Raw genomic sequence first — 27,972 nt, 5'->3', positions numbered from 1 at the left:
ATTGCAGCTTTGGTGAGGTCACACATTTCTCAAAACCTTGATGCAGGTGTTCCATGCTAATCTAGGTCTACAATTCCAGAACTCAGCCAGGATCAGGACATCTAAATCACAGATGCTTCTACAGTCTGATCATCATCATGTAGGTAGAGCAAAATTACTTCCCATCAGCACCCTGTCAAGCACAGGACTAGCACAGGCCACCATGGAATTTTTTCCACTGGGTATCAAGCATCCACTATGCAAAACTTGCTCATCCTAGACACTGTCTCCTATCAGCACCCCAGCCAGGAAGGTGCAGCTTTCCCTGCACAGAGGAACCATGGTATCCCAGAGCAATCACCGCTGCAGCAGCGGCCATCCCGTGCTGTGCTGCACCTACACTCTCAGCACACCTGCGGAGAGAAAAACTGTTCACACAGGACTCCAGCTCACTGAGCGGGATCCCCAAGAGGGACAGTGGCACCAGCAGAGGCCAGACAGCACCTGCAGGGCAGGAATGGGTGCGAAGGCTGCAGAGCACGGGCCCAGCAGGCTGCACATGCGCCTCACTCCTCTAATCAGACTTTGCAACAGATTTGAGAAATGAGGTTGGGTTGCTCGCTTTATCCCTCTGAAAATGGGGTCACCAGGGAGGGGGGTGGTGATGAAAGAGGCAGGAAAGGACTGATAAACATATACTCTCTATGCTCTATAATCTGTCCACCTGTCTCAAGGCTGCAAAATAATGGAAAACAGAAATAATCTGCTCTCATTACATATGTGCAGCCCTTCTGACAGCAGATTTACTGCCCTTGCTGTGCAGAGACCAGCACCCTCCCACATAAAATATGTGCACACAGCTTGAACCATGGGAGTGTCCCCAGCCAACACTCTGTGCCACACCGGTGTGACCCCAGCACCTCTGCTTGGTGTCCAACGTAACCTTGGCTTGAGATGCTGCTGCAAATCTTTTTATGATGGACAGAAATTTGAAGCGGTCTGTGGGCACTTGAAGATTAATGGAGACCAAACAGCCTTCTCTGCTCCTAGTTCCTGTTAAGCAAAGCAAAATCCACTGGCAGAAATAAAATGATAAAATATAGTCCATGAAACAGATCCAAAGAAGTCTCTTAGGTACCAGCCTGATACCTCTTACCCTCCTTCAGCAGAAAGGTGAGCTGAATGCACCCAGACAATTGATGCAGGGAAGAATGTAAGGCATACATGTGGAGACTTGCTTTGCAAACATTAACTTTGTTCAAAAAAAATCTACACTGAAAATTAAATTTAGCCCTTAAATTACTGTGTCCAGTTTCAAACTGAAAATCAATCACTAACGTGAAGCAGAGATCGCAGTCCAGTCTTTAGTGGTTACCTCACTATCTCTCCAGAACTGTCACACATGCTAGGACAGTAAGACACTTGAGTTTTGACAGCTGTACCCACCCTTCCCACCCCACTGTGCCCAGCTCAGGCCAGGGGATGTGTCCCTTACTGCCACCGAGGGAGGAGGGGGCTCCAGCAGCACTGCAGGTCACAGCCAGCCAAGCTCATTCTTCTCAGTGAGTTGACCCCAGAGAGCCAAGGGCAAGGAGCGCAGAGACGCCAGCCGTGGCCCCAGCAGTGCGTGTCCTGTGTGCCAGGACAGGAACACGTGTGATGGGAGCAGCCCACACTGAGGCTCCCACCAGCCACAGCCAGCGGCCTCATCTGGTGTCCTGTGTGCCACTGGGCTCAGCCAACAGGCACTGCCACTGCACGGCAAGGGCCCGGCTAGACAGAGCTGAGAAAAGGCTCTTGGCTTTGCTGGGAGGAAGCAAATCCAGTATTTCAAGTGAAAAGGGGGCATGGAGGGGTTCTGTGCAGAAACATAAGGACTTTGGGAATCCAGGCCAGTATTTGTTACTGCCTCTTCCCCAAAAGCACATCAGTCCAGAGCTCCCCTGGCTTTCCCTGATGCGTGTCCCTGGTGATGCAGAGTCCCACGGGAGCAGCCAGTCCGTACCAATCCCAGGCACAGCGGAACCACGGATGCACAGCAGTCACGTGCCCTGCTCTGTAACTGTGTCACTGCTCAGCTCAGAAGCATCTCCATGATAATTGCTCTGGTTTTCCCAACACTCTTGCAGCCTGAGCGGACTAAGGAAAAAGAGCTGCCTGTGGAGATGCATCACAAGATGTTGGAAGTGATTCAGGAAGCACTACAAAATATCAGATGCAACTTCCTCACAAGAGGCTCTGCTAAACAAACACTCCAGCACCAGCAGCATGTTCCCAGTGTCACTCGTGCTTCCTGCCAGCGCTGCTACAAGTGGGTCCATTGCTGCTTGTGGCTGCTGCTCCAGGGCACTGCCTGCCCATAAAGGAGATTTACAGCAAAGATGCATTACCATTTTTACCAGGCCACTGAAAGTTGAATAATAATTCATCTACTGCTCTAAAGAGATGCAATAAATAGATTGAAACAGAGTTGCACTACTGGCCTTTTCTTTGCTGCAATTATTGTTCCAAATCACAAAGACAACTAAAGGAAAAATGCCAGTCTGCTGTTTTCCAGTGTGGCCCTGCGAGGAAGCAGCTGTGGAAGGATTTTGCACGTGAACAGATAAAGTCAGCTCATTAGAGACCTGACCCAATGACACACATGCACAGGAGAGAAAGGCTATTCTTTATCTTCTGTTGAACAGTGAGTTATGCTCCTTTATCTTCTGTTGAACAGTGAGTTATGCTCAACCCCGTTATTTCTCTTTTTTAAGCCCACAACCACAGTTTTGCATTTGAGCAAGTTCTACAGCAGACAACCCCTTACCTGAATTACTCTCTCTGCTCACACATAGTCAGCACTTTCCCCTCTCTGGAGATGCTCTCTCCTGGGGAGACCAGGACCCTGCCAGCAGCATGGTTCAGGGCCAGGGCTCACTCACCAAGGGAGATCCTCCATTCAGGGGCAGGAGAGATCGCTGTGGACTTGGCCTTACCACAGGCACCAACACAGGGAGAAGGCAGCTTTGATGACAGCTCTGTCACAGCAGCCAGGGCAGGACAAAACACTCCTCCCTTGCCCTGTGGGCATTCAGAGGCACCAGGGCTCTGCAGGCAGCACCCCATGGGACATGGCAGCTCCATGAGCAGCCCACACCCCCACACAGTCCTGCCCAGTGCAAAAAGCACAGCCCTTATGAGAATACTTCAGGAAGCAAAGCCAAGAGGAACACTACAGGGAGCAGCACAGCAGCACCAGAGGGATTCTCCACGTTTAACAAGCCCAGACAAGAAGCATCACCACACCAGCCCCTAACAGCTCTCATGCCAGCAGCTACTCTCACCCTTCCGGCTGAAGTCTGTTAATCCTCATTAAGCACCTTCCTTCAATGCACAAGGAGAGAGTGAAGTTTGTCCAGATGATGCTACCCAGGGCTGCTGTGTGTGCAGACACAGAGGCAGGTTGTGGGTGCTGTATTCCCCAGCTGGCACCCTCCTCTCCAGGCCTTTCCAGGAGTGCAGCTCTTGCTGCCAGAAGGCACTGCCAGGAGTCGGTGCTGGCTGCTGGGAGAATTTACTCTTATGAAGAGCAGAAATGCCATATTGCTCAGCAAGAACTTGTTCTCCTGCTACGCCAGTAGAGCAACTGGTGGGATTCAAAGGAATAAGGGATTGAGGAGCAGGAGAATACCACAAACACGAAGCAGTTCAGTAAAGGACTATCAGTAAATGTTGGCACAGAGGATGGACATGAAGGCTGGGCTCGGCAGCCCAAGGAGCTTGTGCTCCAGCTGCACACCTGCACCTCTCCTGCTCTCTCCAGGCTTTGCTTCAGGTCCCTAGCTGAATGCAGAAACTGAGATGAACAGATCCCATCATTACTGCTCTGAGAACCCTCCCCTTGCACTTTATAACAAACATTCACTTCAGTGACACAACCATATGCAGACAAGTTCATTAAGCAATGCTTTGCTCAAATGGCAGGAAGAATGGGTTCACTCCAATCAAGTGTGGCCATGTACAAAGCACAGAGCAACACAGATCCAATTAAGCTGCCTGGGAACATGCATCCCCCTCACTGCTTCCACGGGCTGCCAGGCACGACACAGCTCTCGTACTTTCACCATGTGTCATTTTGCACAACAGCACGGAAACAACAACCTGGAAGCTCAGAAAACAGAAAACACATTTTGGCCATGATGTACATTTGCCCTTCCAGCCTCACAGAGGGTCTTTCCAGCCCCCAGGGCCATCTGGCAGAGAAGCAGCAGAGGTGTTCCACATTAGGGTCTCTTCTCCTCTCTCACCCAGCCCTCTGCTCCACAGACAAGCACCCACACCATATTTCTGCTGCCCCCTCTAGCAGAACCCCCTCAGCAAACCACATCTGACCTATGGACTGTAAGCTCAGCCTCAGCTCCCCAGCCGTGTGCTGCATCACTCAGATCAAAGTTTGAAGCATAACACAGAAATCCTCAGAATGCATTTGGATTTCACAGGTAAGGCACACGGCTGCCTTAAGGCCACCAGATCTGCTGCAGGAAACCCTTCCCAGGGGCTTTAGGAGTATGTGTGTAGAAAGTGAGTAAAGTAACTGTAAGGAAAAACAGGCAAGAAAATAAGCAAAACAAAACAAACCATACATGCAATAATGGACATCTTATTGATAATGAACACTTTAAAAAAAATAAAGAATCTAACATGGCAAGACTGCCAGACCTTTGTGATCCCAGTGAACCACATTTCCATGATGTCAAGAACCATCACAAAAATGTCAAAAATTTGTAACTTGCTTTTTGTTTCAAGAAAAGTGTGTTAACTCCAATTCCCAGAGCAGCCCTAGGACAAGCTTCCTCAGTATGATGCCACCATTGGAAGCACCTGGACTGAACTGCAACAAGCACTTCAACATCCCATATTATCTAACCCACTCAAAGCCTCTTTAGACCAACACAGAAACTGAAGCACCAGGAACCAAGAGCCAAGGGATCAGGAGGGAAGGGTAAAGGGTCTCACATTTATTCTTTCAAGTCCCTGCCTTCCACCCTCTGTGCAGAAGGAGGACAGTTTGCTCCCTGCAGAAATATTTAGGAGTAAGCAGTTGACCCTATGGAGAATAAAATAACTGATCCTGTGCTAGGCATAGAGCAAGACAATTACCTACAATCCAGGAGATCATATCTGACACATCACTGGCCCCATTAGCCAGGCACAAGGGCTCTGGTGAGCAGAAGGGCCTGGGGCTGACAGCTCTGTGAGCAGGACCGAAGGCTCCTGACAGCCACGCTGCCCCAGCAGCGCCCACTGAGAGCTGCTCTCAGTGCACCTTCCAGAGGAGGCAAAGATCTGACCATGCCAACGCTTCCAGGAGTTCCTTCCTAACTCAGGAGTTAGTGATTAACTCCCAAAGAAGTGTCCAACACAGCTGGCAGATTGCTTGTCCCAAAGTGAGATATTTGCACCAAATGCATTCCCAAAACACCCTGAAACGAGTTTCAAACAGCTACTTTGAAATCTCAAACCAAACATAAGTTTAAAAATAAATAAACAAAAAAAGGAAGCAGCACTTTTAACCTGGCACAATAATCCCTGCTCTACCAACAGGGATTCATTCTGGGTTCAGATCCAATTCTGACAACCCAACCCAAATGAGTTATGGTGACTGTGCTGTATTTGCTGAACATGCTGCAGGTCACAGCCAAGGCCATCTTCTTATCAGACAAGAAATGCAATCCCAGCTCTGGCGTGCAAAGGGTCTTGTTAGACACTGGCATGCTTCAGTGTACAACTGCCTCTGAGCATCAAAGAAAGCCTCAAAACAGAAAGATCCTCATCATTCACAGAAGACCCACATTTCACAGAAGGCAGAGGATTTGCATAAGAACATAATTTTTCAAGCCCAATTAGTTTAAATCAAAATCCTTCTCGCTGATGACCCCCACCATCACCTCAGAGTGTTGCAGCCCAATTCCCAATACAATGGGTGCTCTGTCCTCCCTGTCTGACACTCCCAGGAACTTTGCGGGCAGGAGGAACAGCTCCCTGCAAAAAAAACAAGCCCAAAGCCCTGCTTATACAATAGATGTTTGTCACCATTGTCACACCATCACAAAGGGGAAAGAGGAAGCACAAGCTGCAATATTGGCCCCTGTTATGAAAGCAGCAGCTTTGTTTGGGCAGGAAAACAAAACCTCCTGAGCAATCGGAAGAGAAGGATTGTTAAAGCAAACAGCAATGGAGCACAGGACCAACGGGAAAGTCATCCTCAGCAGAGACACCCAGGAACTACCAGCTCTGCCATGGTGCTCCCATTCTGTTCCTCAGGAAGGGCTGCCCAGGCCAGGAACAAATCCTTCTGCTTCACCTCTCAGTCATCCTTAGGACCTTTTCCTACTACCTCAGCCTCCTATAGCCCTGCTCCCCCTGCTCTGTCAGCACTCCTGACCTCCCCTCTCTGTGCACAAGCTCTCTGTCAGGCTCTCCCCTCAACCTGCAATTACAAGATGAACCATTTATCACAATCCAGTTGTTTGAACTGCGTTTTCCTCGATTTCAGCAGCTACATCATTCAGAAATCCATGACATGAGTTGTTTCCTGAAGACCAACTTAAAAGGAGAGAAAACACTACCAAAGAAAACCAGTTGAGGGTAAAAAGCATTCCAAAAATCATCTCTTCAAAGGCCCCTGTCCACAAGGACTTTTAAGACACGCGCCCTTGAAAATAATTTCCTGTCTTCCAAGAGAGATATGTATTATCCTTTATCCTAAAACACATTTAGCACCTGCAGAGAAGTACTTAGGAACTAGGAAGTGCCTTTTCCCAGTTACATTTGGTGTCAAAAGAGGAAATATAGCAAAAAAAAAAAGAAAAAAAACCCAAGACATGGATTTGAAAGCATGCTGAATAAAAACCTTTTTGCCTATCAAATAAATATTACTGTCACTGGCTATTACAGTTGGAGGGAAAGCCCAAAATTACTCTGCGAAAACACTTTACACCCTTAAAAACAATTACATCAAGGCAGATCAGGAACGTTCCACTCTCAACGCAGAACAAGCTGGGGGGTGTTTTCCTTGTTTTGGGGAGAAGCAGCAGTTTCCAGAATGAAAACACCAATCTTTGCCGTTCTCCAATCTAAGCCCCTTGTTTACATTTGTAAATGAACTGTGCAAATCTGCTGCTGAGAAAAAGTTTAATTAAGAACTGAATTTAATAGCAGGTTCAGGCAACTTAATGGTCTTTAGAAACATTAATTTCATATTAGAAGTCATTGACCTCTATAAGGGAACAGCACTTGACACAACGACAGTCCTGCAGCAGGCTGCTGGCACTGTGCAGTGCTAAACTGGATCAACTGGGACCAGATTCCCTCCAGCAAAAGGCTTTTTAAAACCTCCAGGGACCTGGCAGGTAGGATGTGGATGGGGTCCAGCACCATCCACAAGCAGGACATCACTCGCTTACCATCAGCAATGCCTGCAAACAGCAAAGTTCTGCTATCAAAACCCACAGAACGTGGCCTTAATTTAATCCCTGGCCCTGATGCTCTTCCTGCTGCTGTCACTCGTATCCCAGCCCTGCTCCCACAGCCTGTGTGCACGGCAGAGCCTGGCCTAGAAAGAGAGCTGCTTCCTCTTCTATCAGTTCCACTGTCAGAAGACAATCCTGCTTTCGCAGCCTTTCTTCCTGCTATTACTCAGGAGAAATCCACAATTTCCTCTCCTGCCACACCACCTCAGAGGCTGTGACAGGTCAAGGCAAGTGCCCCATGGTGCTGCCAAGACCGGACTCACTGAGTGATCGCCTTACCAAGCGCTCCCCATAAAAACCTCTCCCGAAAAGAGCGGAGCCCCACGTGGTGCTTGTGGCAGGCATCCTGAGAGAAGGCAAACAGCCAGGGTCTCCAGGGAATACCCTGGCATAGCTGAGGGACAGCTGCCTCAAAAGGCCCAGGAGAATCAAAGGGAAGAGGGGCTGGCCATGCATCCATCCAAATAACTGAGGGTGCCAAAGGTCCCTGCCACCTCAGAGGACCCTCCAGGACATGCCACCATCCAGCAGGCACCAAGGGACAGCTGACTCTGGGACACAGTCTACCTGCTGTGCACTCCAGTTGAACTGCAGGCAGAGAGCCTAAGATTGTGTCAATGATGTTTTCAGTGTGTTTTCATGCATTTGAACATCTCTTCTGCAAGTGACTCTGCAAGAAAAGTTCCCCTAAAATTTCCTCCAAGAATCTGTAAGTTTACAGTGTGGAAGCTACCACCCACCCTCTGATTCTCTCACACGGCCAGAGAGTCCTCTGTGCCAAGAATAATACTTCTCCCTATTCCAAGAAGCAAAGTAGGCCTAAAGCACTTTTAAAACAGTTGTGCCTGATTTCCAAAGCCATGGCAGGGTGTTTTTAAGCCACAGTACAAGGGCCAAGCCCTCTGCTCCAACAGCTCCTGGGGCAGGTGCAAAGCCCAGGCAGGGCTGGGGCTGTCAGACAGAACCACAGCACAGGGGCTGCGGTGGGAGAACATCGTGGGGCCAAACACCAGCGAGTCCAAGCAGGTACTCCTGAAACACACTCCCCAAATCAGCCCAGACTCACAAGTTCTTGGTTAGCCGACTACAAGGCACAGCTCTCAACGGCCTCCTTCCATGCACACTCACAACTCCCAAACAACAGTTAGCTGCAACTTCCCTCAGGGTAGCACAGTAGAGGAATGAAACAGTAAAATGGGTATTTTCACCCATAAAAACCATCCAGAGCGGTCAGCCAGCATCGAACACTGCAAGCAAAGAGCACAGCGGCAGCACCTGTCCCATCCCCAGGGTGCCGCCGTGGGTGTCCAACGCTGTCACTTGACCAGAGTGCGCTGCTTTAGGAGGATGCTGGGCGCAGGAACAGCACTCCAGAGCTACCGGCACGCAGCTGGAAAGCCCAGAGGGTTCTTCCCATGCGTGGGTGCTCGGACCACAGGCAAGATATCCACCACAGCCGGTGACCGGGGCAGCCTGCGGTGCCCGTGCGATGGTGACACGTTGGGTCACGTCTGGACCCGTTGTAAGCCACGGCAGCACCAGCTGAGCCCGAGCCCCGCCACCGCCGCTCGGCGGGCACCGGCCCTCCAGGGCTGCCCCGGCGGCCTTGCGCTCGTTCCTCCCGCCTCGACAGGACGAGGCCCCGCTCACCTTGAAGTCGCGGCTGTGCTGCGGGGTGTACTCGAGCGTCCAGAGCGCCCGCACCAGCTGCGCCAGCTGCTCCGTGACCTCGCCGGGCGCGGGCGGCGGCCCGTCGGCGGGGGGCGGCCCGCCGCGGAACTGCTCCAGCGCCAGGAACTCGGCGAAGAGCTCGGTGTTGCTGAGGCACTGCAGGATGGCGTTCATGAAGCAGGTGTTGCCGTGGTTGCGCAGCCCCGCCACGCCGGGCACGGCCTCGGAGCTGCCGGCGGGGCGCGGCGGGGGCTCGGGGCTGCGCGGCGGGCCCGGCGGGAAGCAGCTGCCCAGGCCGCCCGTCGCCTGCGGCGGGGGCAGGCGCGGGGCGAGCGCGCCGCGGGGCTCGGGCTCGCTGCTGTAGTGCGAGAGCGTGGAGAGGGTCTTCAGCACGCGGCTCATGAACCCGCCGAGCGACCGCCCGGACGGCGTGGGGGCCGGGGTGGAGGTCGCGGCCGAGCCCGCGCCGCCGCCCGCCGCCCGCCCGCGGAAAAGCCGCTTGCTGAAGGAGCGCTTCTCCTTGGCGCTGCCGGCCGGCCCGGGGCCGCTCACCCGCGACATGGCGTCTCGGCGCAGCGCGCATCCCCGCCCGGCGCTCGGCTCGCTCGGCCCGCCCGGCGCTGGGCCCGGAGCTCAGCCCGGCGGCCGCCGCATCCCGCCGGGCCGGGTCGGGCCGCGGCTCCGCCGCCTCACGGCGCCGCCATGCAGCGGGCGGGGCGGGGCGCGCCGCCACGTGACCGCGCCGCCACCTTAGCGACGGGCAGACGCTGCCGCAGCGCCGCCATCTTGGGTGCTGGCGCGGGGCGGGCCCGGGAGGGCGGGGCCGGACCCCGCCCCGCGGCCACACCCAGGCCCCGCCCCCAGCCACGCCCCTCGGGCCCGCGCCCCACACCGGGGGCTCCGGCCCCGCTCCCGGGACCGCCCGGCCGGGCCCGCCCCGCTCGGGCCCGTTACTCCGGGCACCTCGCGCAGGCCCGGCCGCCGCCGTGGGGCGGCGCTGCGCGGCCGTGCAGCGGGGCGGGCGGGGCGGGGCGGGGCGGTCCGGGGCGGGGCGGTGGCGGGGGTAGGTACCGGGGCGGCCGCCCGCCGCCCCATCAGCATCGACGCCGGGACTGAGAGCGGAGCATGGCGCCGCCGGGCCCGGAGGGCGGCCGAGGTGAGCGCGATCCCCCACGGGACGGCGTTCCGGGGATCAAACACCGGGAAAGGGGTGGGATGCCGGGTGACGGCTCCGCGGGGCCGGGCGGGACAGACGCTGCGGTCGCGGTGTGGCGGGGCACCGGGCGTGGGCGGGCGCCGATCCCCCAGCCGCCCCCTCAGTGCCCGCTTCGCCCGCAGCGGCCGCCACGGCTCCCGGTAAGAAGATCACGGCGCGGCTGAAGCGGACGCTGCCGGTGCGGGGCCCGCAGGCGCCCACGCTGAGCGAGCTGATGCGCTGGTACTGCCTCAACACCAACACGCACGGCTGCCGCCGCATCGTGGTGTCCCGCGGCCGCCTGCGCCGCCTGCTCTGGATCCTGCTGACCCTCAGCGCCGTGGGGCTCATCCTCTGGCAGTGTGCGGAGCTCCTCATGAACTACTACAGCGCCTCGGTCTCCGTCACCGTGCAGTTCCAGAAGCTGCCGTTCCCCGCCGTCACCATCTGCAACATCAACCCCTACAAGTAAGGCTCGGGGAGCTGGTGGGAGGATGGCAGGTCAGCACAGCACGGGACTCCTTCCCGAGCTCATCCCGGTGCCGCTTGTCAGCACTTTCCCAAGCGTGGCTTCTCCCTGTGCGGCACCTGGTGTGCCACGTCCCCCTCTGTGCCGTGGGGCTTTCACTCTCACCCCTCACTGCTGCCTGCTGACCTCGGCTCGGTTCATGCTGCTTTCTGCTCCAGACAGTCTCTGTCAGTTCGTTGGCTCTCTTCAAATTCCCTTCTTCCCAGGACCAAAGTTCCAGGATTACAAACAGCAGCATCTCCTAAAGAATGGAAAGGGGGGATCTTTCACTCCTCTTTTGCTTCTTTCTTTCCTTATGGAAGATTTTGACATGATCCGTCAACAATACTTTTTCTCCTGTGAAATCGTGTTTTACATTGCTCTCTGTTCTGCTGGCAGATTCCTACCCCAGTCCCCATGGGGATCCAGATCTTTGATTGCTCTTCACAGATAAAGTCTTATTTCCACATACCCTGCCTCCTCAGACTTCCTAACACAAGGAGCTTGAGAGTCTTGGGAGAACTTTCTCTGTAGTTCAGTCTGCTCTGGTTCCTGGGGCCTTGCTCCAAGGTCTCCCCATGGATATAACTGTCACTGATGTGAGAAACTGGTGTGAGACCTCCACGGGGAATTCTGTCCCCAGGTGTGGCATCCACAGTGCAGCAGGCACAGCACTGCAGCTGGGCAGTGAGGTGGGATGTCACTGTCATGTTCTCTTCCATGCAGGTACAGTGCCATGAAAGAATATTTATCTGAATTGGACAAAGAGACAAAAAAAGCTTTGGAAACTTTCTATGGATTTTCTGAGGGCAAGTCCAAGGTGCGCCGGTCAGTGGGTGACTGGAACAGCACAGGGAGCGACTTCTTCCAACAGATCCCTCTGCTGAAGGTCGAGGACTTCTCCAGGACAGCGACTGACCTGCACAGCGGGCAGAAGAGGAAAATAGAGGGGAGTGTCTTTCACAAGGACTCGTCCATCGTGAACTCGGGCGATTCCAATGACATCATTGGCTTTCAGCTGGTGAGTGTCACTGTGTCCTGGCCAGCGAGTTCCCTGTGGGGTAGTCAAGGGCTGTGTTGGGGTCGGTGTCCCTCCAGCAGGTTTTATTGCCTGCTCAGGTGGCTTTGCAGTGCACAGTGGTGAAGAGCACCCTGTCTGGTCTTCTGCCCAAGTCCCCATGGCTGCTGCCGATTCACATCCAGCTCTCAGGAAGAGAAGTACCTTCCTGAAGTTCTTCTCAAACAGAGTCAGTGTCATCTGTGACCTTTTTTTTTGTGCCAAAATATTTGGTCATGTCACTTATCCCTGCATAAAAGGTCTTTGATGCCCACTGTAACTTGTTATTTCTGTGGAAGAGAAACACTATCAGATGTACCTTGTACGATCCTTAATTCACACCTGCCTTGTAGAATCCATGATTTCAGTCCATCTGAAATGCTTTTTCCCTTTTGTGCTTGCCAGTGTGATGCGAACAACAGCAGTGACTGTGCTCTGTACACATTCAGTTCGGGTGTTAACGCTATCCAGGAGTGGTACAAGCTGCATTACATGAACATCATGGCACAAATTCCCCTGGAGACTAAAGAAAAATTGAGCTATTCAGCTGATGACCTTCTACTGACATGTTTCTTTGATGGCCTATCTTGTGACAAAAGGTCAGTGCACAGAAAATTCCTACCATCTTAACAGCTTATTTCCAAGTCCATAATATGTAGGAATGGAATATTTGGTATTTGCTGAATTCCAGCAGGAGCCACTGCTAGTTCTGTGAATCTGCCTCCCCCGTGCTATCAACCTCCATTCCCACACTAAAACTTCCTCGAGTTTCCATCTCCTGATATAATAAAGTAGATCATACTGCTGTGTAGTTTCAAGTCACTCAGAAAGAGACCCACATCCTTCAGCAAAATGAACCTCTTGAAAAGAAGTAATAAACCTCCCATGCAGTGCTGATCTGTCAAAACCAAAGCCCAGATGTGCTGCCTTTCTCTCACAGACAGAGCTATAGGGAACAAAGTCATGATATTCGATTTCTTCCAGGCACTTCAGTCGTTTCCATCACCCCCTCCACGGCAACTGCTACACCTTCAACAGCGGCGAGAACGGGACCATCCTGAGCACCTCCACGGGCGGCAGCGAGTACGGTGAGGGGGCTTTGCACACACGGGGTGTTTGGGGCACCTTGCACACACACAGGGGGTGTTCCAGGCACCTTGCACACACACACGGGGTGTTCCGGGCACCTTGCACACGTGTGGTGTTCCCTGTCGGTTTGCAGAGGAACTGTTTGATAACAAGTGGTTCAGCAAACTGGATCCTGCTGGAGCGTGAGCGATGTGTTGGCTGTAGATGTACAGGCTGATTGGGGAAATGCCTGTTTGAACTAGTGCAAACTCTTGCCTGAGAATACAGATAATATCATTGCATCACTAATGTTTTCCAGCTGCTCAGTTATATAACTTTTTAAGTGAGTTCCAGCCACGTTCTCGGCAGATGTTATTTGTTTGTTGTATTCAGTACCACCAAGGGATGTTACTGGCTGCAGGTGTCTTGGTCTGGCTGGGCAGAGGCTGTGCTTGGATATTACAGTTCTACTTAAGGCCAGACAACATGAAATAGACTGTGCTGCCCTCCTTGACCAGAAAACGCATCTCTGGCTCCTGGTGTAACTTGCTGCTGTGTCTCTGTGGTTCAGGATTGCAGGTGGTTCTGTACATTGACGAGGCAGACTACAACCCCTTCCTGGTGACGTCCACAGGAGCCAAGATCATCGTCCACGACCAAAACGAGTATCCCTTCATTGAAGACATCGGCACGGAAATCGAGACTGCAGCGGCCACCTCCATCGGGATGCACTTTGTGAGTGGCAATCTTCTTTTTCAGACACACCTTTGCCTCGGTACAGCTGTACATAGGAGCTGTGGGGTGATTGCAGAGAGCCAGCAGCTCCAAGGCCTTTAAATACCTCCCACTCAGCGGCTGAAGTGCTCTGGGGGAAATCCTGTGATAGCACTTTTCTGAACAAAAGAGGCCGTGGGAAAATCAGGTCTTTATAAACCAAACCGGCCTGGGATATTGTTTGTTCTCCCTCTTTTTCCACCTCTTGGCTTTCCAGGGGATTTTTGGTTTTGTTTTCACACCCAAATCCACAATCACAGAAATGTGTTAAGTGCCTTGTTTGGCTTTAGCAATGAGCAGGGAGTTTCATCCCCGGGGCAGAGAAGCCAGAGCTGGAGCTGTGGGTCCCCACGTTGGAGTCGGGTCCTTAGGGATGGTGGCAGCACAACCCCTAGTTTTGTGAATGCAAGCCTCATTTTGCTGGTTTTCTCTCTACCCTAGCAGTAAAAACACCTTCGTGGGCAGCAGCTTTGCTTTTGCCAGCTGTGAGCACAGGCAAGGAGAGCTGCAGCCTCTGCTTTCTCCATTTAGTGTAGTTGCGAGCAGGCATTTGGCCCAAGGGGAACATGGACAGCTGTGCCAGGTTCCCTTTCATCTGGATGGGCTGTTAAGTGAGCACTCCAGCTCTGCCTTTCTTTCTGGTGGTCTGGTCCGAGCATCAGCCATCCTGCTTATCTGGGTGTGCCCATCGTGATAAGCCCTGCATTAGAAAAGACGTTAAAAGAGGGCTGATGTTTTACAAAATGCAAATAGTTAACTGTCTTCCAGCTGTCTGGAAAGCTGCGGCAGCAACTCCTTGGTCAATCATGACTGAGAGGTTTGGGAACCAGGATGGTGTGAGGACACAGTGTCTCACAAAACTCTTTTCTTTGTCACCATCACACCGTACAGAGACAGTCACGGAAGGCAGAGTCTCAATATTTAATGTAATATGTTCTTAGCACAACAGGTTTGGACTGTTGCTGTAGTATAGAAAACAAGATTGGGCACATCTTATTGTCTGTGTATAAAAGATTTGTCATGAGGAAGGGATCCAATTGCATCCTAATGAGGCAGCCAAAATAGAAGCTGGACACAATTTCTGGCCCCAGAACAAAAGCTGGGGATCACTGTCCTGCAAAGAAAGGACAACTCCAGAGAGCCTGCTGAGTGGTAGGGGGTCAGGATTGTCGGGACAGGGCTGCAGCACCGAGGTGCAGGTCGGTCCTTGTGCCCACATGCAAGGTCACAGAGGAGGACACAGCAGCTGTGTCCCACAGGGCGCTGCTTACTGGGCTCTGAACACAGCATCAGGGTCTGGTTACTGCTCATGCATTTCTGCTGGGTACTAGGACTGCCCCCCAACCTCCAAAAATATTCTAAGATGTTTGGAAGGCAAACAAGGCATTGCTTGGTAGAGTTACAGTGCTTTTGTTAAATATTTAGTTTGGAAATTATTTCAGTACTTGAAGGAACAGGTGAGCTTTTGTAGGAGCATGAGCCACAACAAAATAATTCTATACAAAGGATCGATCATCTCTTGGAAACCCCAGAAGCAGACTGAGTCAGTGTCTTGGCACCACATTGTGTGTGGAATTTAAAAGCTGGTTTTGGTCAGTTTTCAGAAGTAATGCATCTCTAATACTGAAATACTTTCCCTCCAAAGAGAGATTTGAGCATCTCTAAAAGTGCTGACTTGCTGGCCCTTGTCTTGCTGTAGACAAAGTGATGAGGTATGTTCCTATCAGGTATGCTCCTATCCTCAGGAGCTGCATTCAGTGCCTTAGGGGTTTCAAGCCTTTCTCAGGTTCCTGCTAAATCGATCCTTTGTACTGAATTTTTAATTCTAATTTTAAACTCTGTAGAGAAAGACAAGTGAATGGATTCTTAAATGGATGGTTTCAGGCCACTCTATTGTAAAGTGGATAATTACTGCAGAAAGATAGCAGGGGCTGAGGGAGGTAAGGCAGTCTGCAGGAAGTGGGCAATGCAGCTGGAATCAGATTTCGGGAATTTGAGGGCTCCCAGCCCTGGTTTCACAGAGCTTGCAGGCACAGACTTGGCATGGCAGAGCTTTTTGCTCTGGGCAGAGATTTCGGAACAGGAAAAATCATTAGCATTTGAGAGGAAGGGTCAAAGCAGCACCTGGAAAAAGGTTTGAGGGAGACACAAACATTTGATTTAAAGTGGATTGAGAGAGGTGCTGTTGAGCACTAGTGGAGCCTCAAGTGCTGTTTACCCACGGCACAGGAGCAGCCAGTGCACCAACAGCTCAGGCAGGTGGGATACTCACAGAAAATAACCCAAAATTCCCCCAACAACCGCTGTTCCTCGGAACACAAACATCCAAAATAAATGACACACAGCCTCTAAAACTAGGAGAGAACATGCATATGGATTACTCTGCTTTGAAAAATCCTCACTGCTACATTGTACCACCCTGCATTCCTGCATAAGGTTTCCAGAAAGACAGCAGAGAATCCCACCAGAGCATTTTTTTTGGAAATGGATATTAGAAACAAAAAACCCCTTGTTTTAACAAGGGATCGACAAATCATTTTAGGTAGCAAAAGGTAAACATTCTGTTCAAAGCTGCCTTATCACTTACAGTTTCAGAGCTGGGATAAAGTGTCACTGAATCCTTTCGTTTCTCCGTGAACTCCAAAAAAGCAAGTTTTGTTCTTTTCTGTTTCTCAGACTCGGTCTCGCAAGCTGAGCAAACCCTACAGTGACTGCACAGAGACAGGAGCTGACATACCCGTGGAAAATCTCTATAACAAGAGCTACTCGCTCCAGGTAAAGCCATTACATTTGGGTTTATCAGTCGCTTGAAAACTGCCTGCTTAAAAAGCTTTATAGCACTCTGTGGTTCAGGACCTGAGACTGGAACAGTCTGAGCACAGGGTTGTTGCTTTTACCGCTGATGTAAAATGCGACGGCACTTCTTAAAATCCAACTTTTATTCCTGAGTGGTTGCTGTTTGAAGTTCCCTCAGGCACTCTGTTAGATAAAGAGAGAACATGAGCTCATTAGGCAATTTTCAAGCAATGTGAGACTGGAAAATATTGGCCAAGTAAAGGTTGCAGCTTAGTAACCCTTGAAGCCAGAAATTGTGACCTTTAGGACTCCAAGAATAACAGAAACCATCTAATCAGTATCCAGATAGCAGGATGTTTGTTTACAGAGTAAGTTTCCACTAATTTTGCATGGTTTCTGTAATTGGGTCCTCTTGGAGTGTCAGTTGTTCTGGCACTCTCCACTTGAAGAATTGTACTTACATTAACTGCTGCCCGCTGCAAAGCCCAGGTCTGGGCTGAATTGGTGTTTTATGGGGAATAGGAAATCTGTTGTGGTGTAGTGCCAGGTAGGATCACCCAGACATTATTTCAGGTTTTTAAATACAGTACTTCACTGAAACTCAGTGCTCAGGAGGGCTGGGACTGGGACCAAAACGCTTGACTGGGATTTAAAAGAGAAGCTCTGTTCCTGCATGTCCCAGTGTTGTAGCACAAACCACAGCTCTGCTGCCTTGTTAATCCTCCCAGCTTCACCTCTCCCAGCAGGCACCAGCAGGGTTTGGTGGAAGCTGTGAACATTTGCTGCTGTGAGTCACTTCCCACACCTACTTGGTGATTCATGGGCACGTGCCATGGCAGGCCTAAAACCCTCTCCTTGACTCTGTAAAGAGCAGCTGTAACACTGAAGATTTTGGTGGCTGTAGGGGAAGTGGGGGCATTCACAGAACCCCCATATACGTAATCCTGTGAGAAGATTATATTCTTATTTTGTGCAGTAGAGCCTCAACCCTCCACCGTGCTTTCTGCCTCTGTCTGTATTCACTCACAGCAGAGCCTGAAGGCCCAGGGAAACAGGGTTCCCATCCCGCTGCTGTTGTCAATAAGCAGGATGTTTTTAGGTGCACAGGAGCCTGGAGCTTGGTGCTGCCTCTTAGCCCCCAGCTCTTTTTTTTCTCCCCAGATCTGCCTGCACTCCTGCTTCCAGAAGGCCATGGTGGACTCGTGTGGCTGTGCCCAGTACGCACAGCCCTTACCCGCTGGGGCCGAGTACTGCAACTACAAGAAGAACCCAAACTGGAGTTAGTATTGAAACACCCCTGGCACTGCACATGCCTCAGCTGCCAGCCCTGCCCCTGCAGCACCAACCCATCACACAGCCCCTGCACCCCGGTGTCCCTGTCACACAGCCCCCTGTACCCACCCTGCGCCCGTGTCCCTGTCACACAGCCCCCTGTACCCACCCTGCACCGCAGTGTCCCTGTCACATAACCCCTGCACCCTACACCCTAGTGTCCCTGTCACACAGCCCCTGCACCCCAGTGTCCCTGTCACACAGCCCCTGTACCCTACACCCCAGTGTCCCTGTCACACAGCCCCCTGTACCCACCCTGCACCCCGGTGTCCCTGTCACACAGCCCCTGCACCCCGGTGTCCCTGTCACACAGCCCCCTGTGCCCACCCTGCTGCTGCACACCCAGCGTGCTGGGATGAGGCAAATCTGCCTTAACCTACTTAACCCAGAGCCAGAAGTGCCTCCCTTGCTCACACTGACTGGTTTGTGAAGCTTTCCCTGGTGGCTTGTCACCTGTGCCCACCACAGAACAGTCGAGTGGAGGGCTTGACCAGGTGTGGCAGTTTTCATGCCTATATCAAGTGACACCCACTTCTCAAGAGTCTTTTGCAATATTTATAGGGTAAATCTTTTTATCCCCACCATGTAGGCAATGGCCACAAAGGCCACCTATGCCCCACTCCAGCCCAGGTAGCAGATTTTCTTTCTGGCTTCTCACACACATCCTACTCCTCCCCTGCAGTGTACTGCTACTACAGACTGCACGAAAAGTTTGTGAAGGAGCAGCTGGGCTGCCAGCAGATCTGCAAAGATGCCTGCAGGTGAGTCCTTGCCACAGCCAGAGGCAAAGTGTGCGTGGGAGTCGGAGCTCACAAGTGACATCCTGCTTCTCCTCTCTGCAGCTTCAAGGAGTGGGCGCTCACCACCAGCATTGCTCAGTGGCCATCCACCGTGTCAGAGGTGAGTCCCCATTGCACTGCACCAGAACAGCAGCCTAGCACAAGGCATTGAGTAACCCCAGAGGCTCAGCACAGATTCAGGAGGCCCTAGGGTAGTCAGTAGCATTCAGTGATGCTGCTCCCAGAGACCAGTCTGTAGTTTCCAGCTCAGGGCTCCCTCTCCAGGACTTCACCATTAAACTGAAATTTGTCTGGGGAGATCCCCTTGGGCTCAGCTGGCCTGTCGCACACTCAGTTGTGGTACACATACCAGCCCAAGGAGGTGTGGAGCACGAGTCCCTTCCCAAGGGTCTCTGCACAAGAACCTGCAGCTAGAGTTGCATTTTCTGTCTGTTCTCCAGGACTGGATGCTCCGAGTTCTCTCTTGGGACAAAGGGCAAAAACTCAACAAGAAGCTGAACAAGTAAGTCCCCCTGTGTGTTCCTGCCTTGCACCTCCAGCTCTGATACGATCTGGGCAGCCCTAATGATGGCAATTGGGGAAAAAGCTCCCTTGGAGCAGCCCAGTCCTACTGGTCCAACTGGTTATTTGCATAGTTTTTCAGTATGTTTCATGTTATTGTTTTACTAAACCCTCTGCCTGCCTCCTGTTTCCCCAGGACAGACCTTGCCAACCTCATGGTGTTTTACAAGGACCTGAATGAGAGATTCATTTCGGAGAATCCTGCCAACACGGTGAGTGAGCATGCTGGTCCCTACTCCCAGGAGACACAGCACGTCCTCCCACGCAGGCTGGAAGCTTTCACCTGCCCAGGGGAGCAATCCCACACGGGCAGGGGCAGGAAGCTGATCTCAGATATGCACCTCTGGGCTGGTCCTGCCCTTTCCAGCCCTTATCTCGGGCCACGTCTCTGCCTGTCCAGCCCCGAGCCCCGTGCAGGGGCAGCCTGCAGGCTGCCCACACAAGCTCAGCTCCAAGCTCCTTCTGAAGCAGAGCCAGAGAGAACAACAGCAGAGATGGGCCCACTGTGTTTGGGAGTGCTGAGCAAGCCCTGTGTGCCCCCGCTCGGGTCTCCCTGCCTGCTGTAATGGCACCACAGACACGTGCCCATTGCAGACCCTAACCCTGTGCTCTCTGCTCCTCCAGCTCGTCATTCTCCTGTCCAACTTCGGGGGCCAGCTGGGGCTGTGGATGAGCTGCTCGGTGGTGTGTGTCATCGAGATCGTGGAGGTGTTCTTCATCGACTCGCTGTCCATCGTGCTGCGGCGCCAGTGGCAGAGGGCCAAGAAGTGGTGGCACGGCCGCCAGCGGGGCGGCGCGGGGCGGGCGCCGCCGGGCAGCGACCTGGAGGGGCAGGGCCACCACAACCCCGCCTGCACGGACGAGGACCTGCCCACCTTCACCACGGCCCTGCGCCTGCCGCTGCCCCAGGACAGCCCCCTGCCCAGGACTCCCCCCCCCAACTACAGCACTTTGCGCCTGGAGTCGGCCTTCAGCGAGCAGCTGCCGGACACGCTGGAGCGGGGCCAGCACTGACGCGGGCACCCACCCACGTGTGCGGGGCAAAAGGCACAGAGCGGACGTGCACTGAAGGGCTGTCAGGTCAGACCCTTACTCAGGGATTGAACTGGCAGTCAAAGCTGCCCTGAGCAAAGCTCAGACACAAAAGCCAAGGACTCAGAGACATTAGGAGCTTCAAGCAACATCAGTTCTCGAGTTAATGATGGCAGGAGATGGCTGGAGCAGGATGTGGTACTAAGCTGGGATGTCTCACCAGGCAAAGGCACGCATTAGCCACCAGCTGCACACACCCCATTGCATGTGGGCAGGAATTGCTCCACAGCAGCAGATTGATGCCACATTGAGCATTAACACTAATTGCTCTCTGCTGTGTGGCTGGACTTGTGGGAAAAACCCCAGGCTGTCACGAATCCAGGAGGGCATGTGTAGGAAGGGCATGACAGGGGCTTAGGTGAAGGACAAAAGAGCATAAAAGGAAAGCTCTCGCTTGAATTTTCAGTAGAAGCCTCATTCCAATGGTGGCCTGAGGAGCTCTTTCTTGTGAGATGAAAAGCCAGGACAACCAGAAATGTGCTTGTAGAACAAGTTACTACACGGCTAGGGTAGGAAAGCTGGAGTCATCCCCAAAGAATCATCTGAAAGGGCATGAAATCCAATTTGGAGCACAGTAATGAAGTGCATCCTCTGCAAGCTTGTTCCATTCCACATCACTCAGGCAGCCCTTAAACATAACTTCCAAGGAGCTCATTAAATGACTTCCCAGAAGCCTCACAGGGAGTTAGCTAGCTGCTCTTTTCTGCTCAACCCCAGGCAAGGACTTTTCCTGCAGCCACCCAGTTCCCCACCTGCCTTCCCTGGCACTGGCAATGCCTGGAGGATGTGTCTCCCCACCTGTACCTCATCCACAGAGCAGTGTCAGCACCCACGTTTTACCTCCTGTGCAGCTCCCCCACGGGCCAGGGGCTGCTGTGTGTGCCCACACAGCCAGGGGTGCTCCTGGGGGCAGCTGGGGCTGGCAACACCCTCCCTGCCTGCCCCCAGCACCCTGGGGAGGGGATGAGCAGAGCCCTCTCCACTGGCTGCTGGGGTCTGTGGAGCCAGAGCAGTGCAGAGCATGTGAAGGGTGTCTGAGTGGTCTCACCTTTCCTTTCTCTATGCTTATTTTATAGAGGACGGTGAGAATCCAGAAAGGTTCTTTAATGTGCAATAAAACCTATTTTAATTGAATTATTTAAATAGATGATAAACTGAAAAAATAAAGATATATTTTTGAGTAACTGCTTGGACTTTTTTTTGTTGTAAAATCACCACTATATGAGTTAGTTCCCTGCAGGAGTCCTGAGGGAACTTGTCTGCCTGACCTGGGGGCTGTAGGTTCTCAGCAGGGCCAGGCCTCCCAGCCAGGTGTGCCCCAAGTCCCTCAGCAGAGATGGAGCAGGGGAGTTCTGTGGGACCCAGCTCAGGAACAGGCAGGAGGAACATAGAGTGCAAGCAGAAACTGAAAAGGCCTTTCAAAAAGCGATGTGAACCAGCAAGGGCCCAAAGCCACTGAAACTTCAGGTGTCCTCAGGCAACTCCACACCTGAGCAGTCCCTTGGAGGCCACAGGAAAAGCAGATCTGCCCCAGCCCCTGGTCCAGCACTAGAGAGGTGCTCTGGGCAAGCCGTGGCTCATCCCCATCACCTCTAACAGTATCAAACACTCATATCAGCAGTGGCAGAACAGAGCAGCACAGGGAGCCCCACCTCCCCTTGGTGCTACAGGCATGAGCTGTCCCCACTGCAGCAGGGACCCAAGTAACAGCAAAGTCCAGAGCTAAGCAACACCTCACCACAAACTCCTTCCTTGCCAGCTTGGTGGTGCTGGTTTGGCTCCATCACACCCAACTGAGGACTTGCCTTCCAGTGCAGAGGGGCCAGCTGCCCCCAGCTCCCACAGAGCACAGCCTACAGGGAACTTCTGGGGCTCACCTCCTGGGAAAGCAGGCAAACACCACAGAGGGGGTCATGCCACAGTTCCTCCATCCCACATCTGTACCTGTGTGTGCAGCAGCACCCAAGAGAACACAGCTCTCCACAGGGTTTGCTCACATCTGCTGCAGGCAGTGCTAAGGACAGACTGCCCAAGCTCAGTTCGATGCTGGTGCTATTCCTTCCCCACTGCTGCATTGCTCCCAGGTTTCTTCCCCTCAGGCTGCTCAAACACCTCCACCCACCCTCAGCATCCCTCCAGCCCTCAGAGCTGGGTTAAATCAGTGAGTGCTGATCATGCAATCAGCCCCTGACAGGAGGGAACCCCCCACACCTGGCTCTAGGGCCAGGGAAGGCACTGGCAGCTGGCACAGACTGGGATGGATCAAGGGTTTGTGTTTCTAAACCCTCCCCAGAGCAAAACAAAACCTGGGAAAATAAACAGTGGTGCCAACCCTGCACAGAAGGAGATGTAGGGACCGGTCAGACTTTACACCAAGAACTGCAGTTCCAATAAGGGGAATATCCTTTGATGGAGAACAAGGCTGCTAACCTGTAGTGGTTCAGCAGCAGAAATGTTGGGGCTCTCCCACTGAAAACCCAGGATATGTGTCCTGACAGGTGCTTTTTTGGGAGAACATTTGCTTTAAATTCTTTGGAAAAGCGCAGGTGTTGTGCAGGTGCTGTTTGCAGTTACTTTTGGGGCAGGTGCAACACCTTTTTTCCATGTGTGATTAATCCGCAGAGCTGCAGAAATGGTTTACTTCATTGTGAGTTAAACACTGAGCTGTGCTGAACTCTTGAGTCACCTCAAACACAGCAAACCACCGGAGACAGTCTGGGAATCAGGACTGGCACATGCTAAACATCATAAACTCAAAGTGTCTGAGAAACTCAGCTCAGAGTTTATGGGAACAACAGGCTGTAAAATCCAGGGTTCAGCAACATCCCCTGTTCCTGTGTGCTGGCTCCAGGGCCAGGAGGGAAGCCCGGTCCCTTGCCATGGGGACAGGGGTCCCAGCAGACCTGTGGCAGGTCGTGGCAGCCCAGCCAGCCTGGTCAGGGCTCGAGAGCAGGCACCCCTCACTCACAGCAGTCCCTGCTTGCCCCCCGTCCCTGGAATTCAGCTGCAGTCACAGTGCCCAGCTCTTGGGCAATGACCCCAGACCCACAGACCCACAGCTTCAGCTTTGTGGCACTGCAGGGCTGCAGGGAGCAGCTGCAGTACCCAAAAACAGCAAAGGCGCAGGCAGCATGGCAGGCAGGGCACTGCCTTGGCAAGGGACAGGCTGGGGAGAGGTGATGAAACAAACCTGTGGCAGCAGGTGCTGGTGACTCAGGGGAAAGACTGGCAGCACACCGGGACCGGCCCTTCGAGGAGAGGGGACACAGCAGCAGAACCTCGCTCTGCTCCTCCACAGCTCCCGCAGCAGCCACTGCCAGAGGGGAGAAAGCCGGAGGTGATGGGGGAGCTGTGGGGAAAGTGGCTGGGGAGGAGGAAAATCCAGCAGCACTGAGATTTTCTGGATGGCAGGAATCTGCCCGGGGGGGGTGTCAGCCTCGAGGGGTGACCCCAGCGCCCCTCAGAGTGGAAGAAAGGGGCAGCTGCCCAAAGCTGCTCCCAGCACATGTAGCTGGGCAGCACCGACAGGGTTAAAAACTGCCCAGGCCCCTTCCAGAGAGGTGACATCTGGGTGACATCCAGTGGTCCACAAACAGGTTTGGGAGTTAAATGCCTCATTAATGTAAATGGGGCTGGGCTAGGGAAAGGCATCTCCAGCACATGCCTATGGAAATGGAAAATCCATCCAGGCTCAGCCTCTTGTGCTCAAGCCCAGCTCTGGGGAGGCCAAACACGGCTGGACAGGTGGATGGTTCGATTTCACCCTTTCACCTTCAGGGCAGGGTGAGCCAGCCCTGGAACAGTTTCTCCCACCAGACAGCTGGCCTGAGCCACCCCCACCAGCGCAGCCTGTGCTCGGCATTTTGGAAGCATTTTCCAGCAGCTGCAGCATCCCAGCCAAGGCAGGGCCGTGGCAGGGGAGCCGCGGCAGCACTGAAGCGGTTCCAGGCAGCAGAGTCAGAGTGTGGCCCATGGGTGCAGCAGTTCCTGCACGGTCACAAGCCACGGCACTGCCCCAGCACTGATCCCGGTGCCGGCATCTTCCTGTGGCCAGGATGGGCTGGGACATGCGGAGCAGCACCAGCTGCCCACAGCCCCTGGCACACGGGCACCAGGCACAGCTCACAGAGACTGAGAGCAGAGCCCGAGGCCAGGAGAGGGAACAGAAAACCCAGGCCAGTTTGGGCATTCCCATCTGGGACACTGGACTGGACCTGCTGTGCCCCTGCAGCCCTGGGCAGCGCTGGCCCGGCTGCACCCATCCCACTTGGCCGCTCGTCCCTCTCCAGAGCAGCGTGGACTCAGGGTCCCCTGGCCCTGGGGAGGTGGGCTCGGCCGTGAGGGCACGGGGGCAGTGGAGGCCAGGGGCTCTTCCAGGAGTCCTTGTCCTTGTCCTTGTCCCTGTGGCCACACTGCACGAGGGCTCTCCCCTCGGGCCCCTGCTCAGGCAGCTGAGGGCCCGGGATGCTGACCTGCAGCCATGCCTGCTCCCTGGCCGGCTTTAACACAGCCTGAGGGGTAAACAGGGAAACACACCTGGCCCCAGGGCTGTGGACAGAGCGTTCCTGCCTCTCTGTCCTCTGGAATCTTCACCCAAGCCGCAGCACTTTCCTGTAACATTCATGCACTGCCCTGTCCCTCCCAGTTTTGTGTGTCTGCAAAGCCCCGAGCAACTGAGCCAGCACCAGCTATGGGTGTGGGGTGAGGGGTCACATCTCTCTCTTCCACTCATGGGTTTTGTCCAAATGTGTTTCTAGGGACCAAAGCCATGTGTTCCCTATATTTATTCACCTGTGCCAGGGCACACCACAGTCCAGCAGGATGTGATCACCCAGCACACAGCGGAGGTGGCGGCCGGCCGGCAGGAGCAGGGTGAATCACCCTGTCGTCACTGCCTCTCACCCCAGTGCTGTCCTTCTGGGTTTTAAGACCTTCTCGCCCAAGTTTACATAACGAATCCTGAAGGTACAAGCTGTTCCCCTGAGTACACAGGGGTAATCACTCTTGGTTTTGCTATAAATCAGCCCTGGTCTTGTTATAAAATGTCATCAGTCACAAAATAGTTCATATTTGCCCCAGGACGTGGGAGGGGACCATAAAGCACCAGCCCAGGGCATCTTAATGTCTGCATCCTGCTGGAGCCGTGCTGGCACTCCCTGACCTGTACCGGGGCATCCTGGGGGCATCCAGAGGACTGGGCTCCACCTGAGCTGCCACATCCCAGGATGCTGGAGTCACAGCAGGAGGGACATTTATCAGTAAACTTCTACAGCGGAAAAGCCAGATGAGTGCAACTAATTCTCTGTCACAATTTCTTACAGAGCTCCAGGGAAACCCCACTAGTGACAAATCATGACAGTGCTGCACTCAGAACCTGCCCAGGGTCACCCGCGGGTGAAGCGGGACCCGGTGCCCGATGTCACTGCGCTGAGGCCGAGGAAGCCGGGCCCCAGAGGAGCCGGCCCCGTCCCTGCCACAGCCACAGCTTGGCTGGCAGAGCCACACGCGGCGGTGCCGCAGCCACAGCTCTGCTGGCAGAGCCATCCCTCCCTGCAGCCACAGCTCTGCTGGCAGAGCCATCGCTCCCTGCAGCCACAGCTCTGCTGGCAGAGCCATCACCCCATTCCCACAGCCACAGCTCGGCTGGCAGAGCCATCACCCCATTCCCACAGCCACAGCTCTGCTGGCAGAGCCATCACCCCATTCCCACAGCCACAGCTCTGCTGGCAGAGCCATCACCCCATTCCCACAGCCACAGCTCTGCTGGCAGAGCCACACGCGGCGGTGCCACAGCCCAGGGCGGCTCAGAGCGACCCCTCCCTGCGCCCCCGGCCCACCGAGCTGTGCCAGGCCAGCAGGAGCCGCCGGGGCCCCTTCCCTCTCCTCCTCAGGGCTTGTAAAACAAAACCAGTCTGGGTTTTACTGCCTGATCTTTGTAACGCAAACACAGGTCAGTTAACAGGTTTTACACAGCGGCTCCCGGCACAGGGTGGTTGTGAGATGCTCACTGTCACTTCGCTGGGATTTTACTGGTCGCAACTAAATGACTCGATTTCATCTAGTGACAGCGCGTCTCTGGAAGTGCACACGATAAACCCGGCAATTACTGCGCCAGGTGAGCCCGTGCCGACCGCGGATCCCCGGCTCCCTCGGCAGGGGCAGGGGCTGGGGCAGCCTCTCCTGTGGGGACACAACACCTACACCAGCGTTGGGTGGGTGATGGTGACAGGGACTGATGGGGACTGGTGGGGACTGACAGGAACAAGCACCTCTGCTCTTCCTCATCTGTACATCCAGACCAAACAGCATCCAGCAAAATTCCAGCTGCCTTTGTACCCATTGCAGCCACAGCCACCATCAAAACATTTTCCTTCCACCAGACCAGTTCAGGAGCAGTTGATATTTTTGAAACGTGGTGGACTGGGCAGATGGAGTCACTTTCAGGGCTTATTTTCCCCATGGATCTGGTGTCCCAGCTGTATTTGGCTGCTGTCAGCAGTGCATCATGCCAGCACAACACACCGCTGGGAACACAATGCCTGGGAGGCAGGGGAGCTTCCTGTGGCATTTCAGCTGTATTTTCAGCAGGAGGGTTTTGCTTATGAAATAAACTTTCTCATAAACAATTGAGAGATGATGGAAAGTCAAGCCAGCTCAAGGTCATTTGGCTTTGCTGGCTGTGCAGCCGATGTTCCAAAGCCTGGAACAAACGCCACCCGCTCTGTTTCCTGTGCTCGAGCTGCCAGAGCTGGTAACAGACATTGTTCTCTGGGAAAGCAGTGGCCAGAGGAGGGCAATTACTGTGACAGGACAGAGGAACCCGGCAGATCCTGGTCCATCAAACCTGTTTATTCCAGCTTCCCTTGGAGATACTTCTCGAACACAATCCCGCGTTCCACTCCTGACATAATGACATGAGGTACACTCGTGCCAGTTAAAAATAAAAATCCTTTTGTTCCCAAATAACAGAACACGGGGACATTTGGGGAAGTCTGACCAAGTCCTGATTGAACAAGAATCTGCCATTACCTCTCCTAGCAAGAGGCAATCACTCCCCTGTACAATGCTCTGCCCTCAGCAGTGATTTATGGTTCCAAGGAGCCTTGTACATGTTCCTGTTCTGTTGTGAGGAGCTGACGTCTCCTACATCGTTCGAGATGCTCAAGATTTTACCTCCAAACGTGTTTGTACAGCAGTACTGGGATCCCAGCCCACGGCTCACACTGGGCTGGGAGAACACAGAAAATGGGGGGGGCACATCTCCTCAGCCCCCCCTGAGGATTAAATATGGGATCAACAGGAGTCAGAGTGCAAGACACAAAATATTGAGATTAAGTCATGAAATCACAAAGCACATGCTAATCACCTTGAAAATCACTGACAGCTGGGCTGGGAGGGCCCTGGCCCGTCTGAGCTGCTGACCCCCGGCCCAAAGCAAACAGAGAAGCTGCTTCCATCTTTAGTTCATTCTGTCGTTTTATGGGAACAGCGCTCATTTCTCCTGGAAAGAGATCAGCAAGTTCCAGGTCAGTCCATTGGTGCCACTAAGATAGAGCTCTGCCCCTCTATCTGAATATCAGTATCTTCTCTAGTCCACACTTGACAGGCTTGAGGTGTTCAAACTC

At 53.5% G+C, this 27,972-nt stretch overlaps 2 protein-coding genes across 6 annotated transcripts in view; one reads left to right on the top strand and one right to left on the bottom strand.

Annotated features, from left to right (window-relative positions):
• The window catches only part of USP31 (ubiquitin specific peptidase 31), a 32,917-nt gene extending 22,868 nt beyond the window's left edge, over window positions 1–10,049 (bottom strand). For all 5 annotated transcript variants that reach the window (XR_010082550.1, XR_010082551.1, XR_010082549.1 and 2 more), the window contains exon 1: window positions 9,144–10,049. Coding sequence is in view for 1 of the 5 variants with exons in the window: in XM_063414510.1 (XP_063270580.1) it covers window positions 9,144–9,725 (582 nt within the window). In the remaining 4 variants the exon portion in view is untranslated. The remainder of the gene's footprint in view (window positions 1–9,143) is intronic.
• Window positions 10,050–10,170: 121 nt separating this feature from the next.
• SCNN1G (sodium channel epithelial 1 subunit gamma) lies at window positions 10,171–21,531 on the top strand. Its single transcript, XM_063414512.1, has 13 exons — window positions 10,171–10,320; window positions 10,503–10,827; window positions 11,594–11,888; window positions 12,330–12,523; window positions 12,909–13,012; window positions 13,564–13,727; window positions 16,443–16,541; window positions 17,724–17,841; window positions 18,577–18,655; window positions 18,737–18,794; window positions 19,135–19,196; window positions 19,392–19,467; window positions 19,880–21,531. The coding sequence occupies exons 1-13, from the start codon at window positions 10,290–10,292 to the stop codon at window positions 20,267–20,269; spliced, it is 1,995 nt and encodes a 664-aa protein (XP_063270582.1). The 5' UTR covers window positions 10,171–10,289; the 3' UTR covers window positions 20,270–21,531.
• The last annotated feature ends 6,441 nt before the right edge of the window (window positions 21,532–27,972 follow it).

The sequence above is a fragment of the Prinia subflava genome, chromosome 17 (genome assembly GCF_021018805.1).
Source record: "Prinia subflava isolate CZ2003 ecotype Zambia chromosome 17, Cam_Psub_1.2, whole genome shotgun sequence".
In the NCBI taxonomy this organism is placed as follows: Eukaryota; Metazoa; Chordata; class Aves; order Passeriformes; family Cisticolidae; genus Prinia; species Prinia subflava.
This window is presented reverse-complemented; position numbering and strand designations above follow the sequence as displayed.

Bases quoted from the DNA above. Each gene is read 5' to 3' on its own strand.
- SCNN1G (XM_063414512.1), top strand. From the start codon at position 10,290: ATGGCGCCGCCGGGCCCGGAGGGCGGCCGAG. The intron at 18,656-18,736 runs GTGAGTCCTTGC...TCCTCTCTGCAG, and splicing joins ATCTGCAAAGATGCCTGCAG to CTTCAAGGAGTGGGCGCTCA. The intron at 19,197-19,391 runs GTAAGTCCCCCT...CTGTTTCCCCAG, and splicing joins CTCAACAAGAAGCTGAACAA to GACAGACCTTGCCAACCTCA.